This window comes from Puntigrus tetrazona, chromosome 8 (assembly GCF_018831695.1).
Source record: "Puntigrus tetrazona isolate hp1 chromosome 8, ASM1883169v1, whole genome shotgun sequence".
Classification (NCBI taxonomy): Eukaryota; Metazoa; Chordata; class Actinopteri; order Cypriniformes; family Cyprinidae; genus Puntigrus; species Puntigrus tetrazona.
In genome coordinates this window covers 8,746,227-8,766,361 of record NC_056706.1, presented here as the reverse complement: position 1 = coordinate 8,766,361, position 20,135 = coordinate 8,746,227, and the positions used below count along the sequence as shown (strand labels likewise).

The 20,135-nt window shown below is 38.6% G+C and overlaps 1 protein-coding gene across 1 annotated transcript in view; it reads left to right on the top strand.

Annotated features, from left to right (window-relative positions):
- Positions 1 to 19,475, top strand: part of skia (v-ski avian sarcoma viral oncogene homolog a) — a 61,713-nt gene extending 42,238 nt beyond the window's left edge. The window contains exons 2-7 of the mRNA XM_043246846.1: positions 10,859 to 10,978; positions 11,516 to 11,631; positions 12,293 to 12,570; positions 13,460 to 13,788; positions 14,384 to 14,614; positions 15,485 to 19,475. Of these exons, the coding sequence (XP_043102781.1) occupies positions 10,859 to 10,978; positions 11,516 to 11,631; positions 12,293 to 12,570; positions 13,460 to 13,788; positions 14,384 to 14,614; positions 15,485 to 15,679 (1,269 nt within the window). The 3' untranslated portion in view covers positions 15,680 to 19,475. The remainder of the gene's footprint in view (positions 1 to 10,858; positions 10,979 to 11,515; positions 11,632 to 12,292; positions 12,571 to 13,459; positions 13,789 to 14,383; positions 14,615 to 15,484) is intronic.
- The last annotated feature ends 660 nt before the right edge of the window (positions 19,476 to 20,135 follow it).

Below are 20,135 nucleotides of genomic sequence, written 5' to 3'. Positions count from 1 at the left end.
CTGCAGGCACACCTCCTCAAAATGCTTCGTTTGAAGGGAAAAAGGGAATGGTAAAGAAGGTTTTTTATTCTAGTACTGTATACATACCCCATGTAGTTTTTACTACAGCGGAGCACTTTTATTCATCAGCTTTTTTTTGTCACCTTTTTGCTTAAGCAATGCATTTTCTCCATGACTACCCCAAGGCTAGTTCTCCAGGAATTGGGAGATTTCTATGTTCTTCTCTGAATTAGGCACAGCACATTGCACTGCGTTCTAGAAGTTTAATTTTAATTGTGAATTTCCAGTCTGAATTGAATAAGATGGGATAAAAGGACTGTACCACAAATAGAGTCTGCACGTCACTTCACAAATCGACTCGCTTGTGTTGATTCTTTTAATGAAAGATTCACAAGTTGGAATCGTTCTGATGAATCTTTCATTAATTCAAGTCAATGAATACATTCAGCAGTTACTAAATCAACATCTAACTCACTGAAGCCAATGTCGTAAATCAGCATCATTGCTGACTGGTTTATGTGACACGGCCCGTTTTTGGTTCAAAAGATGTTTTGAAACTATTGAATAAAACAAACAAGACAGATATTAAATGGAGATATATTGTTTTTTAGACAGAGTTTATACCGTATGTACTGCTGCTTTTCTCTTGTTATAAAAGGATGGAATCTTTGCTGTAAAACGATAAGCTTCCTTGTTACTCTACGTCTGCGGGAGGCCATTTTCCCATTTCCATCCACAATGAGGACGACCCATTTCCTCTCAGATTGGAAAGCGTTTTGTCCGGTCTGTCTGGACGGCCTGTGTATGTGTGTGTGGATTGCTTTCTAGCAGCCACCACCAGACTGTGGTGATATGAAGCCATGCTGTGAAAAATCCCTTTAGCATGGCTCTTTTACAGAGGATTTGTCTGTCTGTTGGAGAGAAGAACACGCCATGATTGTTAGTTAGGGATTTAGAGTTGTAATTTAAGTGCTTACTTCCTTCAAATGGTGATTTTGGTGAGAGGAGAGGTGTGTAGGCTTAGCTCTGTGTTAGCATAAAGATATAATACATTACTGCCGCTCTAAATGTGAACAAAGGCAGAAACCAAAAGCGTGCGTGCAGATATGCATGTGAGGCACGAAGCCAGAGAGCGAGGTCTGCATTAGCGGAGCGCTGTCTGGGTCAGCTGTGATTGTGTTAGACCGAGGCCATCTACCATTAATTTGCCACAGACTGGAGCCTGGCTGTAAATGAACCTGGCATTAACATGCTAAATTACACTTGTCTGGTGGTGCCATCCGATTGGTCATTGTCTCCGCCCCCATGTCCCGGTCAGTGTCCCGTGTTCATGCCACCCTGCGACCTCAATCCAGCACTGGCACCTCGTTGACCTCTCAGAGAGTGGGTGTCCGTCCTGTTTTTCATGTGCAGATTTCCATAAATTCATGGTATTTAGATGTGATACTCGAAGGAACAGTTTACCCAAAAATAAAATTATTTCATATTAGCACATATTATTTTACATTTTATATATTTTAGTCTTTTAATACTTTATTTTTACACTGATTTTAGGGAAGTTTAATAATTACATTTATAGTAATATTGTAAAATAACTGTTTTGTATTTAAATTAGATGCATTCCTTCCATGCAAAGCTGAATTTTGAGCATTTTTGCTCCGGTTTTCAGTGGCACATGATTCTTCCGAAAGCATTCTAATTTGCGATCTAATATGCGAAGTAGCAAGGATATTTGTAGCTATAGCCAAAAATATGCAAAATGACATAAATTTCTTTTTTGCAAAAAACATTTTTATATCAAGTAAAGATCATTTTCCATTAAGTAAATTTCCTACCATAAATATATCAAATCTTCAGTTTTTATTAGTAATATGCATTGCTAAGAACTTAATTTAGACAACTATACAGGCGTTTAGTCATTTAGAATTTTTTTGCATATATTTAAATAGTTGTATCTTTGCCGAATATTGTCCTATCCCAAAAAAATCATACATCAATGGGAAGCTTATTCAGCTTTTACATGATGTATACATATCAATTAAAAAAAAAAAATGTGTCCAGGTTCACATATGCTATTTTTGGTTCATAAGAAACATTTCAACAACAGTGCAAACAAGGTGCTCCTTAATACTTCTGTAACAAACCATTATACATTTTTTTAGGATTCTTTGATGTATCGAAAGTTGAAAATAACATTTATTTGGAAAATAGATGTTATTTATCTAATTACTTTTAAAAGTCTTTAAATACATCTGACTTTTCTAAGAGCTATGAGAGAAGGAAAAATGAAGAGAGGAAAGAAAGGAAAGAAGTCTTTGTTCTGTTATTCAGATACAGCTTTGCAGTTGCTATGGGAGACAGTGGAAAAAGAAGAACAGAATATTCTAGTGGAAAGTGCAGCTGCTAAAGGGAGAGAGTTAAGGCTGTTATGGTCAGGAATGGTCATCTCCCTCTCTCTCTCTAACAGCTGTACTTTCCACCAAAAAAGTCGGCTCTGCTTTTTCCGACCCTGTTCAGGAGACTGCTGGGTGCTGGGCAGTTGTGTGGCGGCTCAACGCTGCTATATTCAGGCCTGCCGTTAATAGCTCCCTCTCTATTTCAGTCTCTCCTTCCTGCTGCTGCGGAACGAGAGCGCTCGGGCTAATTAAAACCGGCTCACACCCCCGAGCCGCATCCCGTATGTGTGGTTCTCAGGTCCGGGTGGGTCAGCATCAGGAACAGAGGCCATGCATTGTCCCCAGCGTTCCCCCGGTGGTCTCCTGCTTTCCATAATGGTCCCGGGTTTCCACACTTCCGAATGCTTTCATGACTCTCAGCCGGTTATGAGTGTGGTGTCCCTGTGTGTTCCGACTAGACGGCGCATGCTGGGAAAGCACGCACACGTACCAATTGCCACGGGAGGTGGGGTCGTTTAAGTTCGTCCTGTTGTGTGTCATCCACTATTTATGCTATTTTTAACGGCCCCCTTCCGAATGATTTCTTTATTAATAACGCAATTGTTTCTTCAGGCCACAAGCGGGAAACATGGGGCCATTTATTTGTTTTATTTGATTTGGTGTTTACCCAAATCGGATGTAAACGGACCATTGATTTCTCAATTCATGTTGACTGCACGTATTATGGAGTTACAAAATGGGACAGTGGGGAAAATGGAACATTACGAAACAGATGGAGAGAGACGGACACTTAGCCGCCGTTTGTCATATTTCTTGTACTTCCTGCTTATAGGAAATGACTAATCACAAATGAGAGTTAAAAAAAGATTGCTTGTCTCTCTGAGTTCTCTAAAATTAACAAATTTTGAAGAGAGAAGATAATAAATGGATTCCGGTGAAGTCTATATCATCCATTATACCATTCAATAGTTTGGGGTCAGTACATTTTTTATGTTTTGAAGGAAATCTCTAACACTCACCTAGTTTGATAAGTTTGTTCAAATTTCAAAATTATTTTACAAGTGTAACTTATTCTTCTGATGTCAAAGCAGAACTAATGATTTGCACTAAAATCATTGTTAATTTTCATAAGGGTGTAAATAGAAAAAAAAAAACAAAAAAACGATTTTTCCTATAATCAGAAAGCATTAGCTCTCTGCTTGAGTCTGTGCAGTAGTTTGCTAACAAAAAAGTGGCTGTCATGTTTTCATACGACATAGTATGTTTTCATTTGAACATAAGTTAACAGAATTATGGAAATTACCCCATTGCTAAAATAGCATCTTTTCAAATCAACTGTCGAGATGCTCCAGGCCTCTCAGACAAAAAAGAAATGAGTGATAGAGAGGAGGAGAGAAAGTGAGAATAGTGGGGTTAGCTACAATAATAACCGGATTACCAAGTCAAAAACACAACCCACGCACGTTCTTGTCTGAACTGGCTAGTTAAGCATCAGTCAGTGCCACACACACTCATCCTCATCTCCTGAATCAATCACTCTGTCGTTTCCCTTCTTTTCTTTTTCCCCTTCCATTTCTTTCAAGAGTTTGTGACCTCTGAATCTCCCTGAATGAGTGTGTGTGTAGGCCATGTTTCCTATTCTGTGCGTGTGTTTGTTTTGGCGCTTCTCTCGGCCCGTCACATGTACAGACATGTGCGTTTGACTCTGCAGAGATTACAGAAATACCTCGCACTGTTCCACTGCCCCCGAGTAACACCGAGAGACCCCCGTCCCAGGCCAGCTGTCTGGAAACAGGACATGCCTGCACACACATACAGATTCACACACAGTTATTAATATGGCTCCACGCTGAAACAGAAAAATCACGAGTTGTCCAACCACTGACTAGTCATTTTCTGAGTTTGACTAGTTTAACTAGAATTCTTCGTCTTGTATATTTATAGGTTTTGAAAATATGTCACTATGCACATGGCTTGAATTCAAACGGCCTGTCACAAAGCCTAACCTGCTCCCTCTCTCCTTCTTTCTGTCGGTCTTTCCTCTCCTTCGTATGAGGAATGAGAGAAATCTCTCTCTCTCTGACTCTTTCTGTCTCGCTATGGTTGACTTTATGAGGTCATAAACGCAGGAATTTTTCGGTGAGGCTCTCTGAATATTTTTATGAGCACACTCACGATGGCGGCTTCTTTGACAGCGCTGAAAGGCAGTCATTAAAAAGAGAGCGAGAAAAGAAGGCAGAAGGGAAAAACGAGTCCTGGCTGAAAGAGGCTTCTCTCCTGAGGGGGTTTAAACTGTCACTGCGTTTGAACTTTGCTAGAAACGACTGCCATCTGCAAAGCTGGAGAGCAAGTTCACCACTGTCTCACACTCTTGAGGAAACTTTGTAATCAGTGGCAAAATTCGGTATTGTCAATATTGTTAGTATTAGTATTGTCGTTTAGTAAGTGTGATTTGATCAGGGCATATTTTATTTTATTTTATTTTAATATTTGAATAGTGTAATATTTAAATTATAATTTAAATGATTATTATATTATAATATAACTTAATATAAGTTCTATAAAATGATTACTTGTGATTAACTACATCAAAAATATGTTTTTGTTTGCATAATATATGTGTGTGTATTGTGTATATTTATTACGTGTATATATAAATAAAACATTTATTTATAAAAAAAAATTAAAAAATTGTATACAGTTAATTGATGTATATTAGATGTATCATTATTTAAAACAGACAAAACCGTATAGATTTATGATATTGGTTATTATATTGGTTATCGGCTATCAATCAAAAAAAAAGCTGCTTCTAACATGAGATTAGAGAGCTGGCTATTAGCAGACATGAGGTAAGACATGCTAGAAGAAAGCAACATACACACATTCATAGATCAATAAGCATCCATTAGGGTCCAGCCTCAGCAATTTCAACAACTTTTGAAAAACATTGAAATGTGATTATCCTGCTCTTAGATGCTTTTAACTTTGAGAGTAAATGAGTCATAGATTTATGCTTGTCTCTGGATTCTTCTCTTTCCTCCCCATGTCTGCACCCGAGGGCTCTCTCTCTGACATTCTTTATCTATATATATCTCCCTCTTGTTCTACTGCCAAACATTGTCGGTTAAAATTCACAGCTTCTAATTTTGAATAAAGTTTGTTTTGCAGATTGGTACGTTGAATGGGGTTTTTTTTTCTTACAGCAGAGAGGTGTGTGATGATGACTGTCGTGAAAAAGCAGGACGTGTAGCGTCTTTCCTGTACTACGGTTTTGCCCCCTGTGTGTCCAAAGGGAACAGGGTCTACTGCGTTCCCACACAAGCCGTTGCCAAAGCAAATTTGGAGAGGAAGTGGAACCCTATCCCTCCTCTCTGGTGTGACCAAGTTTAGAAAACACCAGGTTTATGTGTGTGTGTGTGTGTGTGTGTGTGTATTTCTAGTTAAATATGCAAGCAAGCAGCTGCACAAAACGCCTGACTTTTGATGTGGTTTCGTGTGTGCGGCGGAGTTTGTGTGCTGCTCTGTGGTTTTGAGTCTGGAAGTGGAGTTTGTGCTGGACCGTGCATGTGCGATTGCAGGGGATGGTCCTTATTTAGTCGCTTTGCCTTATTGTGGTGCACTTGTGAGTGTTGTGCGGCTTTGTTATGTCTGGAGTCACTGGACTCTTCCTGGAAGCCCAACCTCAAAACACACACCATAGACGCTAATGACAGGCCTGAGTCCTCTGCCTAGACCTTTGTCCAACAATGTACAGCAAAATATTTCTACCCACCATGCAATCTGAGGCCTAAAAATAAATCCAGACGTAATTTGTCATTCTGCATTGTGCCCATTGACCATTCAGATTTTGAATGCCGTTCCAAAAAAATTCAATAAATAATAATTGATGAAAATGTGTATTTATTAATTATATTCAACTATATGTATAAGTCTAATAGATTTAATAGGTTTTTGTTAACAAGATGTCAGCAAGACGTGTTTGCAAAAAAGAAAATGTTTGTGAATCCTGTGTAGATTCAATCTGCAGGTAAAAAAGCACGATTAAACACAAAAGTGTTGCAAGAGTCTCACAAACATCTGATAGTGTGGGAAAGTGAGAAGAACGCTGTGAACATCTGTATGTGTTTGCTGGCATAGTTAGGGAGGTGTTTTGTCTAGCAGGGTGGTGTACAGACACAACGTTCCTAATGAGCTGGGTACTCGCCCAGAGAGCTAATGCATGAGAGAGAAAACCACTCGTTTCACAGTTTCACTTTACACCTCTACCTCCCCAAAACCCAGGCTTCTCAGAGAACAACACTTGTTTGCCACCATTCGAACCGTATTACTTTGGGAAGAATTATTCTCAAGCGACAGCATCTGTGAAGCCTAAATGCTTCTGCATACGTCTTTGAGATGCCTGTTGCGAAGAAAGTTGAGAGATTTTACTCCTGGTTATCTCAACGTATGGATAAAAGCGCTTTCAAATGCAACATTGTGGACCTTCTAGATTATGTCTGACACCTGTACGCTTAAGGTTTCTGTGGTCACTGGCTTGTGTGAAATACGACAACCCATTTGAAGACTGCAAGAGACAGAGGGAGAGAGGGAGAGCTGCGCTCTGCTACTTTTACAGGAAGTTCCTCCCTTCCGGCTGAGGCCTGCAGCTCAGCTCAAGGGGGAGGCCATGTTCAGGTCAGAGAGAGGGTGGAGTATCGCTTGCACACACTGACGCTCTCACAAAACAAAAAACTGGTTTGGTTTTTTGGTGTTCACACTTGCGTGGATACACAAGCTTGTCACATGAGCTTCTAAAAAAACCTGTCTCATAGTCTTAACCCGTCTCGCAGTTAAATAACACTCATTAATCAAACCTGTCTGAGGAGAACTTTAAAGATGGGAACAAGCCACTCTGGTAGTCACAACTAGATTTCCAATTGTTTTGAAAACTCGAAAAATTCATATATTTATGAATTTAATCTAATGATAAAACATTTTATGTTGATAAATGTAAAACTTACTAAATTAAATTATAAAATGTGTATTTTTTTTATTGTGAATATATTTATATTGGACTAATGAACTATATTACTCTAAATGTTCTATACTAATACTATTATTAATATTATTAGTTATTAATAATAAGATTTTATTATTTATTTTAGATGCACCATTGTGGTAATATCTAAATATTAATTTCAGTATTAATATTGTCTTTGGCTTCACACAGTGTCTAAAATGTTAACCGTAGTTATTTTTTTAAAAAACTTTATTATTATTATATTTTTGTAAATTACTTGAATAGTCCAGTCGGTTGTTTGAAAAATACTAATATTATTATTAATATAAACTAATTAAAATTCATTTTAATAATAATATTTTATTACTAATTTTAGACAATGTGAGGAATTGTTTAATCAAAAAAATCTTGGGCTTCACATTGTACCCTACCTGTGGTAAGACACATTCTTTTTGGCTTATTGCTTTATTTAAGTAGTAACACAGAGGGACCATTGGAAGATGTTTACATTGCCAGCGTCACACAGTCATGTTTGTTTGGAACACACTGGTTGTTTAGGAGGCAAATCCTGCAATCTGTGCCACAGGAAACACAGGACTAGACTGGGAGGGGTGGCATTATGAGGACTACGAGACAGGAGAGGCCATTTACCAACTCCATTAGCTTGTTTAGTAGGTTAATTGTGTGTAATGTGGCAAGACGTGAACATTTATGTGGGTGTTCAGCCCTTCGAAATACATTTCCTTTGTCATCCCTCAAGCGGACGACACAAAAAACCTTCTAGCAAAAACCCTTCTTCCATTCTCACACCAACGTGCAAGGCAGAATGTGTGTGTGTTTGTCTGTGTGTGTGTGTGTGTGTGTGTTTGGCACCCCGCCCTTCCTCAGACACCTGCAGTTTTAAACCGCTTTGCAGAAACTTGTCCATCCTGTGTACTCCTGTTTTCAATGTGCATGTCTCGTTTAGTCAATCTTCCCGTGCCAGAATTACCATGATGAAAGTAAGGTGTGAGATTCCTCAGAAAGACAAAGGAAATTGTGTATTTGTGCATATTTCTGAGCTAAGCTCACATCTAAGTATGTCTCTCGCATGCTGCTACGTCCTGCTTCTTATCAAAAGGTGTGATTTCCTGTCTGCATGTCTCACAGTGCTTTGGATGTCTGTCTACAGCATCTTTTCTGCACACACAACCCAACACACACACACACTAAGATGCTGCATGCCATTTTGGTACCCGTAAGCTCATTGTTTGATGTGAGAATGGAAGCTGGGGACCAGTTTAAGAGAGGGTATTAAAAGGGGCCCCTTTGCTGCCCTTCAGATAAAAGAAAGAGGAAGCAATGACTGTGAAAATGACTGATATACAAAGACTCTAATGTACAAAGTGGAAGATAGAAATAGAAGCATTATTTAAAGATCTCTGTCTTTCCTCTGGCCTTAAATGCAGCTCTTCTTCAACTGCACACTGTAGTGGCTGTCAGGTAGTAATCCGATATTAAATCCGATTAAATCTTGGCTTGTCTATATTTTGTCTGTTTGGCTTTTTCTTTATACAGTGTTTTTATACTCATATATTTATTTGAGCGATGTAATCCTACAGGCTGTCCAGTCAAAGTTAGAGTCCTGGTGTGGGCGGATGTCTTTTAGAGGGACCAACTGGAAAACCCAGAGTAAGGGAGGGCAAAAAACAGCTACAAGGATGTTATTTATAGGTCATTTCCTTTCTCCTGCAGTGTGGCCTGACTGTGGTCATCTGACTGTCTGCAGTTAGCATGGTATAAAATACTGCACAGAAGTTCATACAAGTGCATTGATTACAATTATATAGTGTTGCGATGCCTAAATTCACTTGTTTGTCTATTCACAATATTTTATACAGCTTTCTTTTACAGTAAACTCTGTGTCTGTGTGTGTGTTTAATGATTTATAGAAAATTTCTTGCAATAAAATAAAATGTATGTGTGTGTGTGTATATGTATGTGTAGATAGATAGATAGATAGATAATTTTTTTATTTCAATTATATATGTAATAGAAGTAAAATAAAAAAATATATATATATATATAATGTAAATTGTATAGTATTTTTTTTTTTGTAAAGAATTTTATCCTTTGACTAATGACAATTAGATTTAGTAGGTCTTATGCTTTTCTATCCGGATCTCTTTCTATCCAGATATATATGTATATGCACCCTATTTAAGTGATGTACTAGGACGCAGAATCCTATCCCAGATCAGTGAAGATCTCCCAGATTTGGTGCCATTATGTCAGAGGTCTAATCCACGAATAAACACAGGCACGTGGCAAGTGACTGTTTTCGGGGTCATATAATCATGCTCTGCTGCTGGAAATTCACCACGCCCAAGCAGACCGGCCTGCTGAATGAGGTCACAGTGATGCAATCATTCATGTATGCAAACAGCATCGGCCCATCAGCGAGTTCTTTTGCCTGAATGACCCTCTTTTCACTCTGAAAGTAATCGACTCCCACATTGTGTTTATTCGAAAACAAAACATTTTGCATCTGACTGGAAAAAACAAGACTTTTAACATGAAGCTCTCTCAGCTTATGTTCGGCTAACTGTGTCAGACCTTCCAGACACAACGTGCAACCCAGTTGGAAACATCTTACCCAGAAGCCCCTGCTGCCGGGCCAGTTAGGGCACTAGGCCGGGACGCTGCAGTTTGTCAGCTGGGTTTCTCTCACATTCCCACGAGAAGCCTTGCTCGAAAATAGCTCTCGCAAAGTCCACCAGACAAAGTTGGCGCAGATTTATTGCCGGAGGCTGATAACGCTTGTCCAGTCGCTGTGCATTATTTCAGCGTTTAAACGTCTGTGGTTTGTGTTAATAAGCGAGAAATGTGTGGGCGGCGCACACCGCAGGTTTTCTGGAATAAATGAGAGTGTAAAAAAGGAAGGTCAGTGTATTTTAGGGATTATACAGCAGTCAGTGAGGAATCCAGCAGGAGTGAGGTCATTAGTGACAGAACTAAACAAATACTGCCTTGACGTATATTTGCACTCGCGTGTTCACGTGGCAACATGAAAGCAGATGGTTCTGTCAACCTATTAAGCATCCGAACAATACATCCGACCTTTTCCTTCCGGCATACACACACGCAGTCTCACATAGTGTCAACACTCATACTAAATTTAACGTTGACAGTTTTAGTCCTCAGATACGTTCCCTTTGCACCTGTCTCCTGCAGTTCACAGCTCTGTCTGAGGTGATAGACACCCTCTAGCGCGGCTCTCGTTTAATGTGACCGACTGCTTGCATCGATCCTGCTATTACTGCGTTGTAGTTTACAGAGGGCTGTAGGGCATCTGAACGCCTGACTAGACGGTACGATGTGCACTGAGTCGAAATCAGAACGATGATGACTTCATTTTTCTTCATATTGAGCAACGCTCATCGTTTTTCTCCCTTTTTGGCTTTTTTTCTTCCCTCTCTAGGCGTCTGATCCCATTCCTGCCAAGAAGTCCAAACACGATGACTTTCCAGCACAGTCGCCCTCAGGAGACAAAGACAAGCAACCCGATTGGCTACGATCCCTCTCTGCATCAGCCAATAAGGTTACAAAGCTTGTTTTTTTGCCGGTGGATAACTTAGTTGTATGAAAGTACAGAGTTTAGATAATTATATATTCTTCTGTGTATTAATATTGTACAAGTCTGTTTACGAAACTTGGCCTTTCCTACGAAGATTTTTGGAGCCAAGCAACTGTTTTCTTGCCACAGAGAATCAGGTTCTTCTGAAACAAGATCTCAACCCAAAATAACTGATGATGTTCTTTTGAAAAAATCAATTCTCCTAAAATGAAGAGAGCCTGCAAATAGGCTTGCATAGTTCTCCGATTTCAAGCAGACACGCTGACCTCTATGTACTTGTACTGCTGGTCATTCTTCAAGCTTGTTTTATCTGTCTCTCTCACTTTTAAATGTTAAATTCAAGAGACTTGAAAGCAAAAATATATTTTCCAAGCTCTCTGTGCAGATGGTTGCTGTTCTCTGTGTTCATGTTCAAATGCATTATGATTGTGTTCTCAACTGTGAAAAACTTACATGTAACACAATAGGCGTCTTTTAACATCTCTCTCTTTCTTGCTGCAGGGGCTCAACTGCATTCAGCCCAGACAGAGACCATCTGCCTTCCGGCCATGGTCTCCAAACATCTCTGTTGGTGATAAGGAGGGAGGTGGCAGGACTGCTAGCATGTTACGTGACAGGTAAACATATTACATGGCACTCTAAAATACTTGATTGATACTTAATTACTTCTGATTAATGCTCACATAATAATAGATAGTTTAAACAATGTTCAATTTTTTTTATAATAAACCACAACCTGCAGTTAGAAGTCGAATCTATCTCACCATCATTTCATTGTGCAAGATGATCTAGTTTACAAAGATTGTAAAAGTAACGTTAAGAAGGGGTGTACATGTGTTCATTAGTATGAAACCAGTATGTTAGTCATGCTTGGTTGTGGTTTTTCTAAAGCAAAACAGCGTAAGATTTAGATCTTCTCTAGAGGGGAACATGATGCAAGTCTATTGGCCATTGTTTGTTTAGATATATGTGGTTTTAACTTTACCATCATAACTAGAGAGGGTTTGGGTGAGTCATGCATCGAACCCAGATCGGTTTCTTTGAAACCGCTTGCAACAGTCGTTGTTCTCTCCCCACCCTTCGTTTGTGGGCTGCAAAGATGCTTTTCCTGTCAACCTGCCATTTGGTTTGGATTATTCATTACTAAATCACCCGTACTCTTTAAGATTATGTTAGGTAATGCCAGTACTCAAGCAGCAGCCTGTAGTGCATGATTTTGTGAACTGTTGCTTAAAATTTTAATCATTGTGCTCACTCACTTTATATCATCTTCTGCAGCTTCTACAACTACAAGAGCCTGGAGAGCGCCGTGGCCCCCAACGTAGCTCTGACCCCCCTCCAGAAAGGAGGGCAAGCCTCTCCTACCACCCCGAGCAGTTCACACCCACATGGGGCGGAAAGCGAAGGCAACAATCGAGGGAGGAAGAGGAGGCTGACGGGTGAGACCCACCCCAGCCCACAACCCTGCCCTTCGGCCACTGCCAGCAAGCCACTTCCGCCCTCTCAGGAGGAGAGGGACTCGGACGTGGAGGTGGAAGTGGAGAGCCGTGAGGAATGTGAGTACAGTGATGCACCTTTTCACTGTCACTCCACCTCAATTAAAGGAATGTTCCAGGTTCAAAGCATGTTAAGCTTTATTGACAGCAGAAAATTAGGTTAGACTTTCATGCTGTGATATCTACCTTTGATCAGTGGTGACAGTTGTTACATTTATACAGCAAGACTGCTCTGAAAACATCCAAAGTGATTTTTACATGTCTATTTCAAATGAAGCACAACTTTTTTTTTCCAGATTAATCATAATAATAATACATGTTTCTTGAACACTAAATCAGCATATAAGAATGATTTCTGAAGAATCTCCTGACACTAAAGTCCGGAGTAATAGCTAATGAAAAATCATAGGAATAAATTACCCAATTAAAAACTGTTTTTAATAAATAACAGTACATAATAAAATAGTTTTACAGTAATGCAATCACAATGGCGCAAAATACACTGTTTGCATAGTAAAATCAGAAGTGTTAACATTTTGTGTGTTACATTGTAATGGAGTAATGCTACATTCCTTTAAAATATTTGAAGAGCAATTTGGGATAATGGTGTTTTAACTGTGACCCTCAATTTTGTTGCTGCGTTGTGAAACAAAAGTGCTCGTTAAATACATTAAGATTTCATTCACACTTCATTTGCACACAGTTCATTTTCAGTCAACCTTGAGCGCTCTGGAGAGAGGTGGATTAGAACGGTAACAGCTCTTATGTGAATGCGGCAGAAAATCAATGAGGATTCTTTCGTTCCTCATCCTTTACGGCTCATTTTAAAGCACATCTTGTGTGTTTGACAGGTGCTTGAAAAAACTGGCTGACATACGAACCAGTGAAGCCCATGTAGTCTGATCCACCACTTAATTATGTCTCTTCTCTATCTTGTTGTTTTTTTCAGTCACCTCATCGCTTTCCTCACTCTCCTCCCCATCTTTTACATCCTCGAGCTCTGCCAAGGACTTGAGCTCTCCCTCTGGCCCTGGAGCCATCTTACCAGCAGTTCTGACACCAGCCAGCGGGCCCCCTGAGGGCCCCCTGGTGTCTGGAGGGGAGGGACATGCCATGACAAACCTGGAGTCGGAGCTGGAGACGCTGAGACAGGCACTTGACAACGGCTTGGATTCAAAAGAGTCGAAGGAAAAGTTTCTACATGAGATAGTGAAGATGAGGGTAAAACAGGAAGAGAAGCTGGGATCCGCTTTACAGGCCAAACGGAGCCTCCAGCAGGTACACACATCAACAACACTGATTCTGGAAATGTTTAAATCCATTCTTACTAAAATCGTGGCATTGCTTTATTTATTACACCACAGCACACTGGGGATTTTATTTCATCACTGAATTGATCCCCCTTGTGATGTTGAACTTTCCCTGAATATATTTATAAAGAAATATATTAATTCTATATAGAATAAATATTTATATATTATATACATTTTCCAATTAAAATCTGTTTATATATAATCATAATTAATAATATAAAAATGCATAGTTGTCTGTTTTTTATTATCTACTTTTTTCCCCATACATATTCCCATCATTCACAGCACTAAATTATTTCATACACTATTTAATTTAGAAATGAAATATTACAGTAAATTAAACTAAATTACGTTAAAAAGGTGATACTTTTTCTGACACAACACAATTTTTGAAAAATTCAGACCAACTTGCCATTCAAGTATGGCTAAACATACCTTTTTTTTTAAATAAGACACTCCTGTATTTAAAAGAAACAGTCCATAAACATTCTTAAAAAATATTGCAGTTAAGTTGGCAGGAAATATATACAAGTAAGTAATTATTTGCGTGCCTTCCACAGGAGCTTGAGTTTCTCCGTGTCGCTAAGAAGGAGAAGCTCCGTGAAGCAACCGAGGCAAAGAGGAACCTGCGCAAGGAAATTGAGCGTCTGCGTGCTGAAAGCGAGAGGAAAATGAGAGAAGCCAATGAGTCACGTATACGGCTGAAGAGAGAGCTTGAGCAGGCCAGACAGCTACGAGTGTGTGACAAGGGCTGTGAGGCCGGCCGTCTGCGAGCCAAGTACTCTGCACAGGTCGGTTCAAACATTCATACACGCACTGCTACCAAGATAAGCCTTTAAAGATCTGGGCTAGTAACCGAAAGGTCATGGTTCAAAGGTGTTATTCAGAACTATTATGCCTTTTGAGCAAGACACTAAACTACAGACTGTTCGCAGAGTGACTGTCCCTGTGCTATAAATGTCCTGGAAGTGGCTTAAGACAAACAAGTGTCTGTTTAATGAAGAGTAATCTAAGGAATGCTTAGATTGATGTAACATGACACCCCACCCACACACACTTTCAGATGAACTCTCAGACCGGGTGTGGCCTTGCTAGTCTGATGAGATATGTTTCATTTCTCAGAAGGAAACAGGCTAGCTTCCTGTCAGAGTTGTGTGTTTCAGACTAAACAAGAGAGAGACATCACTAAGATGGGTGCTTGGCTGTGTTTGTGTGTCAGTGTTTAGCTACAGTCATGCTAACTTTTTGAAAAAGTTAGATACACTACAAGCTACTAGCAGAACTTCATTAAATGTATGCTATTTATCTAAAACTATCAATATCAGATAATGTAAGTTATTTTTACAAGTAGAGCAATGCTGCACAAAAGCAGTGAGGTTCTCAGTTAAGATAAGCATTAAACATAAAAATGTAAAAAATCAAAATAAAATCTCTCTCTCTCATATGTATGTATATATATATAAATTATTCACTATATATAAATTATTCACTAAAATGAATATTTTCAATAATGGAATGGATATTAAAATACAGTGTAAGCTGCATGTGGAATACAGTCTAATTGTAGACAGTGCTGTAGCATTTTGTCAAATTACATGATTTACTGCTAATTCGTGGCCTCTTTATTAATTTTTTATCATCTTTATATTGTATATTTTCAGATTGAAGATCTGCAAGTAAAGTTGCAGCACGCCGAGGCAGACCGAGAGCAGCTGAGAGCCGATCTGATGCAGGAGAGGGAGGCAAGGGAGCACCTGGAGAGAGTGGTCAAGGAGCTACAGGAACAGCTGTGGCCCAAAAGCCCCAGCAAGAACGGCACAGACGCACCACCACCATCCGCCAAAGACTCCAACTAATCCTCTATCTCTTGACTCCACCCAAATCCACATCAACACCGCCCTGATTGACAGCACCAACCGCCCAATCATGTCAGCTAGCATGCGGGCGAGCCCCGCCCACTTGCCTCTTAGCCAGCGCAAACCCGGAAGTATCCTGAACGTTTTTTGATGGACTTCAGACACAGTTTTACTTCGAGAGCACTGAAATGCACCTCGCCTCCAACAAGACGTAAAAAAAAAAAAGTTCAATCGGAAAGGAAGAAGCCAATAGCACAAAAGCTAACTGTGCCTGAAACTGAATACATTTTGAAATGAAGACTTTTCTATGACAAACAAATTGGTGATAATGATAAAAAAAATTTTACACAGCAATTTTTAAGCATGCTGTCGGCCCCACGTTGTTATCAAAGAGACACGGACTCAACATCTTCATCATCATCCCATCAGAAATTCCTGTTTCCTTTTTCCTCTCTCTTTCATTTCGAGGAACTAAGATGAAAATCATTTTGTAATAAGCTATTTAAGAGACTTGTTAGCGAGCGTGGATGAGATAAAAAAGAAAAGCGACTTGTCAGAGCCTCAAATTTCCCCCTTTTACATGTACACACATGTCATGCTGTTTAAAAGAAGCCATGGAGACAAATGGTTACACACACTTGTATCTTTAACAATGGTAAAGAGATACTGGTCAGGAGATTGTTGAAGGGCTTTGGAGAGCTAGAGGTGGAGAAGTTCAGCCCTGTAAAAAGGGAGAGAGATTTGTATTCAAGTAAGTGTTATGATCAAGCCAGAGCACTTTCTTTTAATGGCAAACAAACGCTCCCCTCACAAGCTGTCGTGTGATATCGAGGGTCAAAACCCGTCGGCGGATCTTGAGATCGTGGTCAGTGTGGAATCGGAGGTTTGCGGCTCCTGCTCTCCGTGAGGGTTCGGGTTTTCTTCTCGTCACATGCGTACAACTTCTCCGTGGGCTGAGGTGCTGACAGCTGGCCCGGCTCACAAATGTGGGCGGCCATTTTTGGGAATAAACTAAAAGCATCAAAAAAAAATACAGCTTCTAGGGCAGGAGGTGTCATGTGATCAAGAACCACAAATTGTTCTTTTTAAGTAAATTATAATATGTAAATATGAAAATGTTTCTTTTTTTTTCTTTTCGCTTTGTTTTTTTTTTTTTTTTTTTTTACTTTACAATAATGAATCGCACTTTGTCATTACAAAATACTGTCTAAATGCATTACGCTCCCACACTCTCCCACACATTTATCTCAGAGAGTTTTTAGTATTCCTCAGTATAAAATTGAAATAAACATTTTGTTAATTATATGCAGTTCTAATAAATGCAATGTAATCATGTGTTTAAGACAAACTATTGTAAATAAAACCGCAAGAATAAAAAAAGAAAGGTTCCACATGCTTGCTTGCTGAAATGTGGACGGCGCACGCAGCCGTTCACTCAATCTGACTTTAATTCAACATTTATCATAGTTATCGATATATAATCGTTGCTAAAGTGTTATTGTTACTGTCCTGGATTCCTACAGGTTTTGAACGGTTTCCGAATCAAATTTAAAACCGTTCAGAATGAATAGGACACACAAATTGTCATGCATTGGTAAAAGGGAGTCTAAATATCAATGCAGGTGCTCCTCTCGGCTGTGAGCAAGAGCGTATTACTGTGTACAAAACGAGACGAGGATGGGTAAACGAACGAACGGAAGCCTAGATGGTTTAATAAATGCATCTTTAAATGCTCACACACTTAGCTGAGATAGATTTTGTTGAAAATACATATATTTTATAAGTGATTTATATACATTGGGTACAATGCAATCAGAATGTATGTTACGTTTTGGCTCTTTTCATTTTGTTGTTGTTGTTGTTGTTATAACGGATGTTTTTTCAGATTGTGTGAATATTTTATTGCTTATGTTCCTTCTTTCAATAGCAAGCTTATGTAATTTCTTTCATATGCATGGAATTTAAAAGAAAAAAAAGATAAAGTCTGCCATTCGTATATTCATTATTGGGCATTAAAACTGTATATGTACGTTTTTTATTGTGTTATGCAATATAAAGCAATTTTAATCTTGTTTTTAACTACAAAGGAAAACAAAACCCTCTTAACAATAAATTTCAGCTCTTAACAATCTTAAACGCAACATTAACGGCATTACTCTTGGGCTAAATACAAACCTTATGTGCATATGCAATGCTGGAGACCCTCAAGTGCCTGTCTTTGGGCCCTTGGGGTTCCAGAAGAGGAACAATTATCGAGCCCGTTTCCATGGTGACCGACTGTAAGGCGCATTGAACTGCTTCAGACAGCGGTCGGATGGTGAGAGCGGGACATCCCATTTGCACTGTCATTTGGGGGAGCCTCTTCGGCTCGCCCCATTTTGCCAGAACGAACTTGACTATCATTGCTTAAGAGCAAGCCGCAGCTTATTTGATAGGTTTTAATGCCATTTTGTCAGTATTCCTTTGATTTTTTTTTCTTCTTCGAGAATCAATGAATAATTAAATAAAAGAAAAATGCATAGCAGAGTTTAATGCTCCAATTGCCACTGGTAAAGAAGAATTTAAATCTTATACTAAGACAGCTTTTAAATGTATGCCGGAATAAATAAACTCTTTTCTTTCTCTGTTTTTAAGGAATTAAAAAAAAATATATTCAAGAGGTTACTTTTGCTATAGATGTAAAAAGAGCCTTTGAAACGATATGATACATTGCCCTGTCCTGTACATTGCAGGAAGATACTAAACGGGGGTCTAAAGGAAGCTCAGTGTCTTAACAGTAGCAAGAGGCTGTGCGTTTTTACAGACCAAAAAAAAAGATAAAAATGAAAAAAAAAACTTTCCGATGAGGTTTTGTAGTTGTTTTTACATGCAAATTGATATGTGTAGTTTACTTTGTTCGCGGTTTTCTATGAAAAAGGGAGAAATTGATCACAGAGGCTCCTTTGCTCCCAGTATAATACTAAAAATGTGGATTTTTTTCTAAAAGAGCCATTTTTTGCTAACACAAAAAAAGATCTAAAATAGCAATAACGACATAACATCACTGATAAATGAGCAGGATTAGCCAGTCTGACGACGAAAGTACAAATTCACCAATGTATATAGCTGTTTTCTTTTCATTTTACAAAAAATTGTATCATAAATGTATATTGTGTTTCTTTCTCTTTTTTTCAGAATGAGAAAAAAAAACCTTACATAATAGTTGTTATATTTTATGTTGTGTTTTTAAAAACAAAAAGAAAGAAAATGTTTTAAAAAACTATTATTTCAAAGGTTGTATTCCCAATGCAAGCATATTCAGTCCTTTATCCTGCTTTTTTCCCTTTTTTGTGCTACAAAGAATAATAGTAATGTTCAGTAAAATCGTTATGGTAAATGCCTTTTTTTCTGTTATCAATGTTTTGTTACGTTCAGCTAAATATCAGATACATTGGATTCTGGTTGAATCAGACATTCAGATTCTTATTTTAACAATCTGTTCTCCTTTTTTTCATGCCGATATATCTTCTTAGCCCTTCACTGCTGCTATAACAATATACTATAAACTTTGCAACTCTTGAAATTATTTTTATGTAAGAGATTAATGTATGCTTTCTTCTTCTACTGATGCCGCTTATACACTTGGATCTGGCCAATTTTTCCCTCTTAGACGTCCCCCTTTCCCTTCACATGGACTATAATGTAAGATAGAGAGCTCTATGAGATTAGAGTTGAAAGTAGTTCGGCTTATATACTGCAGTGTCAGGATGTACAGTGTATAGACCCATAATCAAAAATAAAGTTGTTTGTCCAGAAATCTTTTGCTCTGCTTGTTATTTCTCGGTGGAACAGTATCTTTATTTCTTTTCCTTTGAAACAATTACCCTTTTTACTGCACTTTCACTCGCAAGGCGTACCTTAATTTAACGCAATAAATTCAGGAGAAATATTATTTCTGGTGCACACAATGTTTTGATCCTTCAAAGAAAATTTGTTAAGCTTTCCCATTTTCTCTCTGTCTTGTTGCTCCTGCTTTACAGGTGAAATGAAGATCTAAGGTAGCACTCTTGTCATTGACTGTAATAGTGGCTCATATAAGCCAATGAATCGGATCTACGAAGCTTGCTGATTAATAATTCAGGAAGCACCTTTGTAGTACGTCTTCTTTTAAAGTCGAGCCGCTACAGGTGTACAGACGAATAGAAAACTTCTTTCCTTTCATCTAAATGTGGAAAAATCACTAGTTTCTTTTTTGAATCCAGATCTTTTATATACAAATGTAAAAAAAATATGCTAATATATGCATAATTAATCATTATTGATACGCTGAAGTTATTTTGAATGAAAATACTGCGGGAAATGTTTTTAAGAAAAACATTTTTGATGAGACATTAAAAAAATGCATGGACATGGCTAGTCAAATTCACAAAAGATTACAAGAAATGTTAAGTTAAACGTGAAGTTTCGAGTTAGAAAA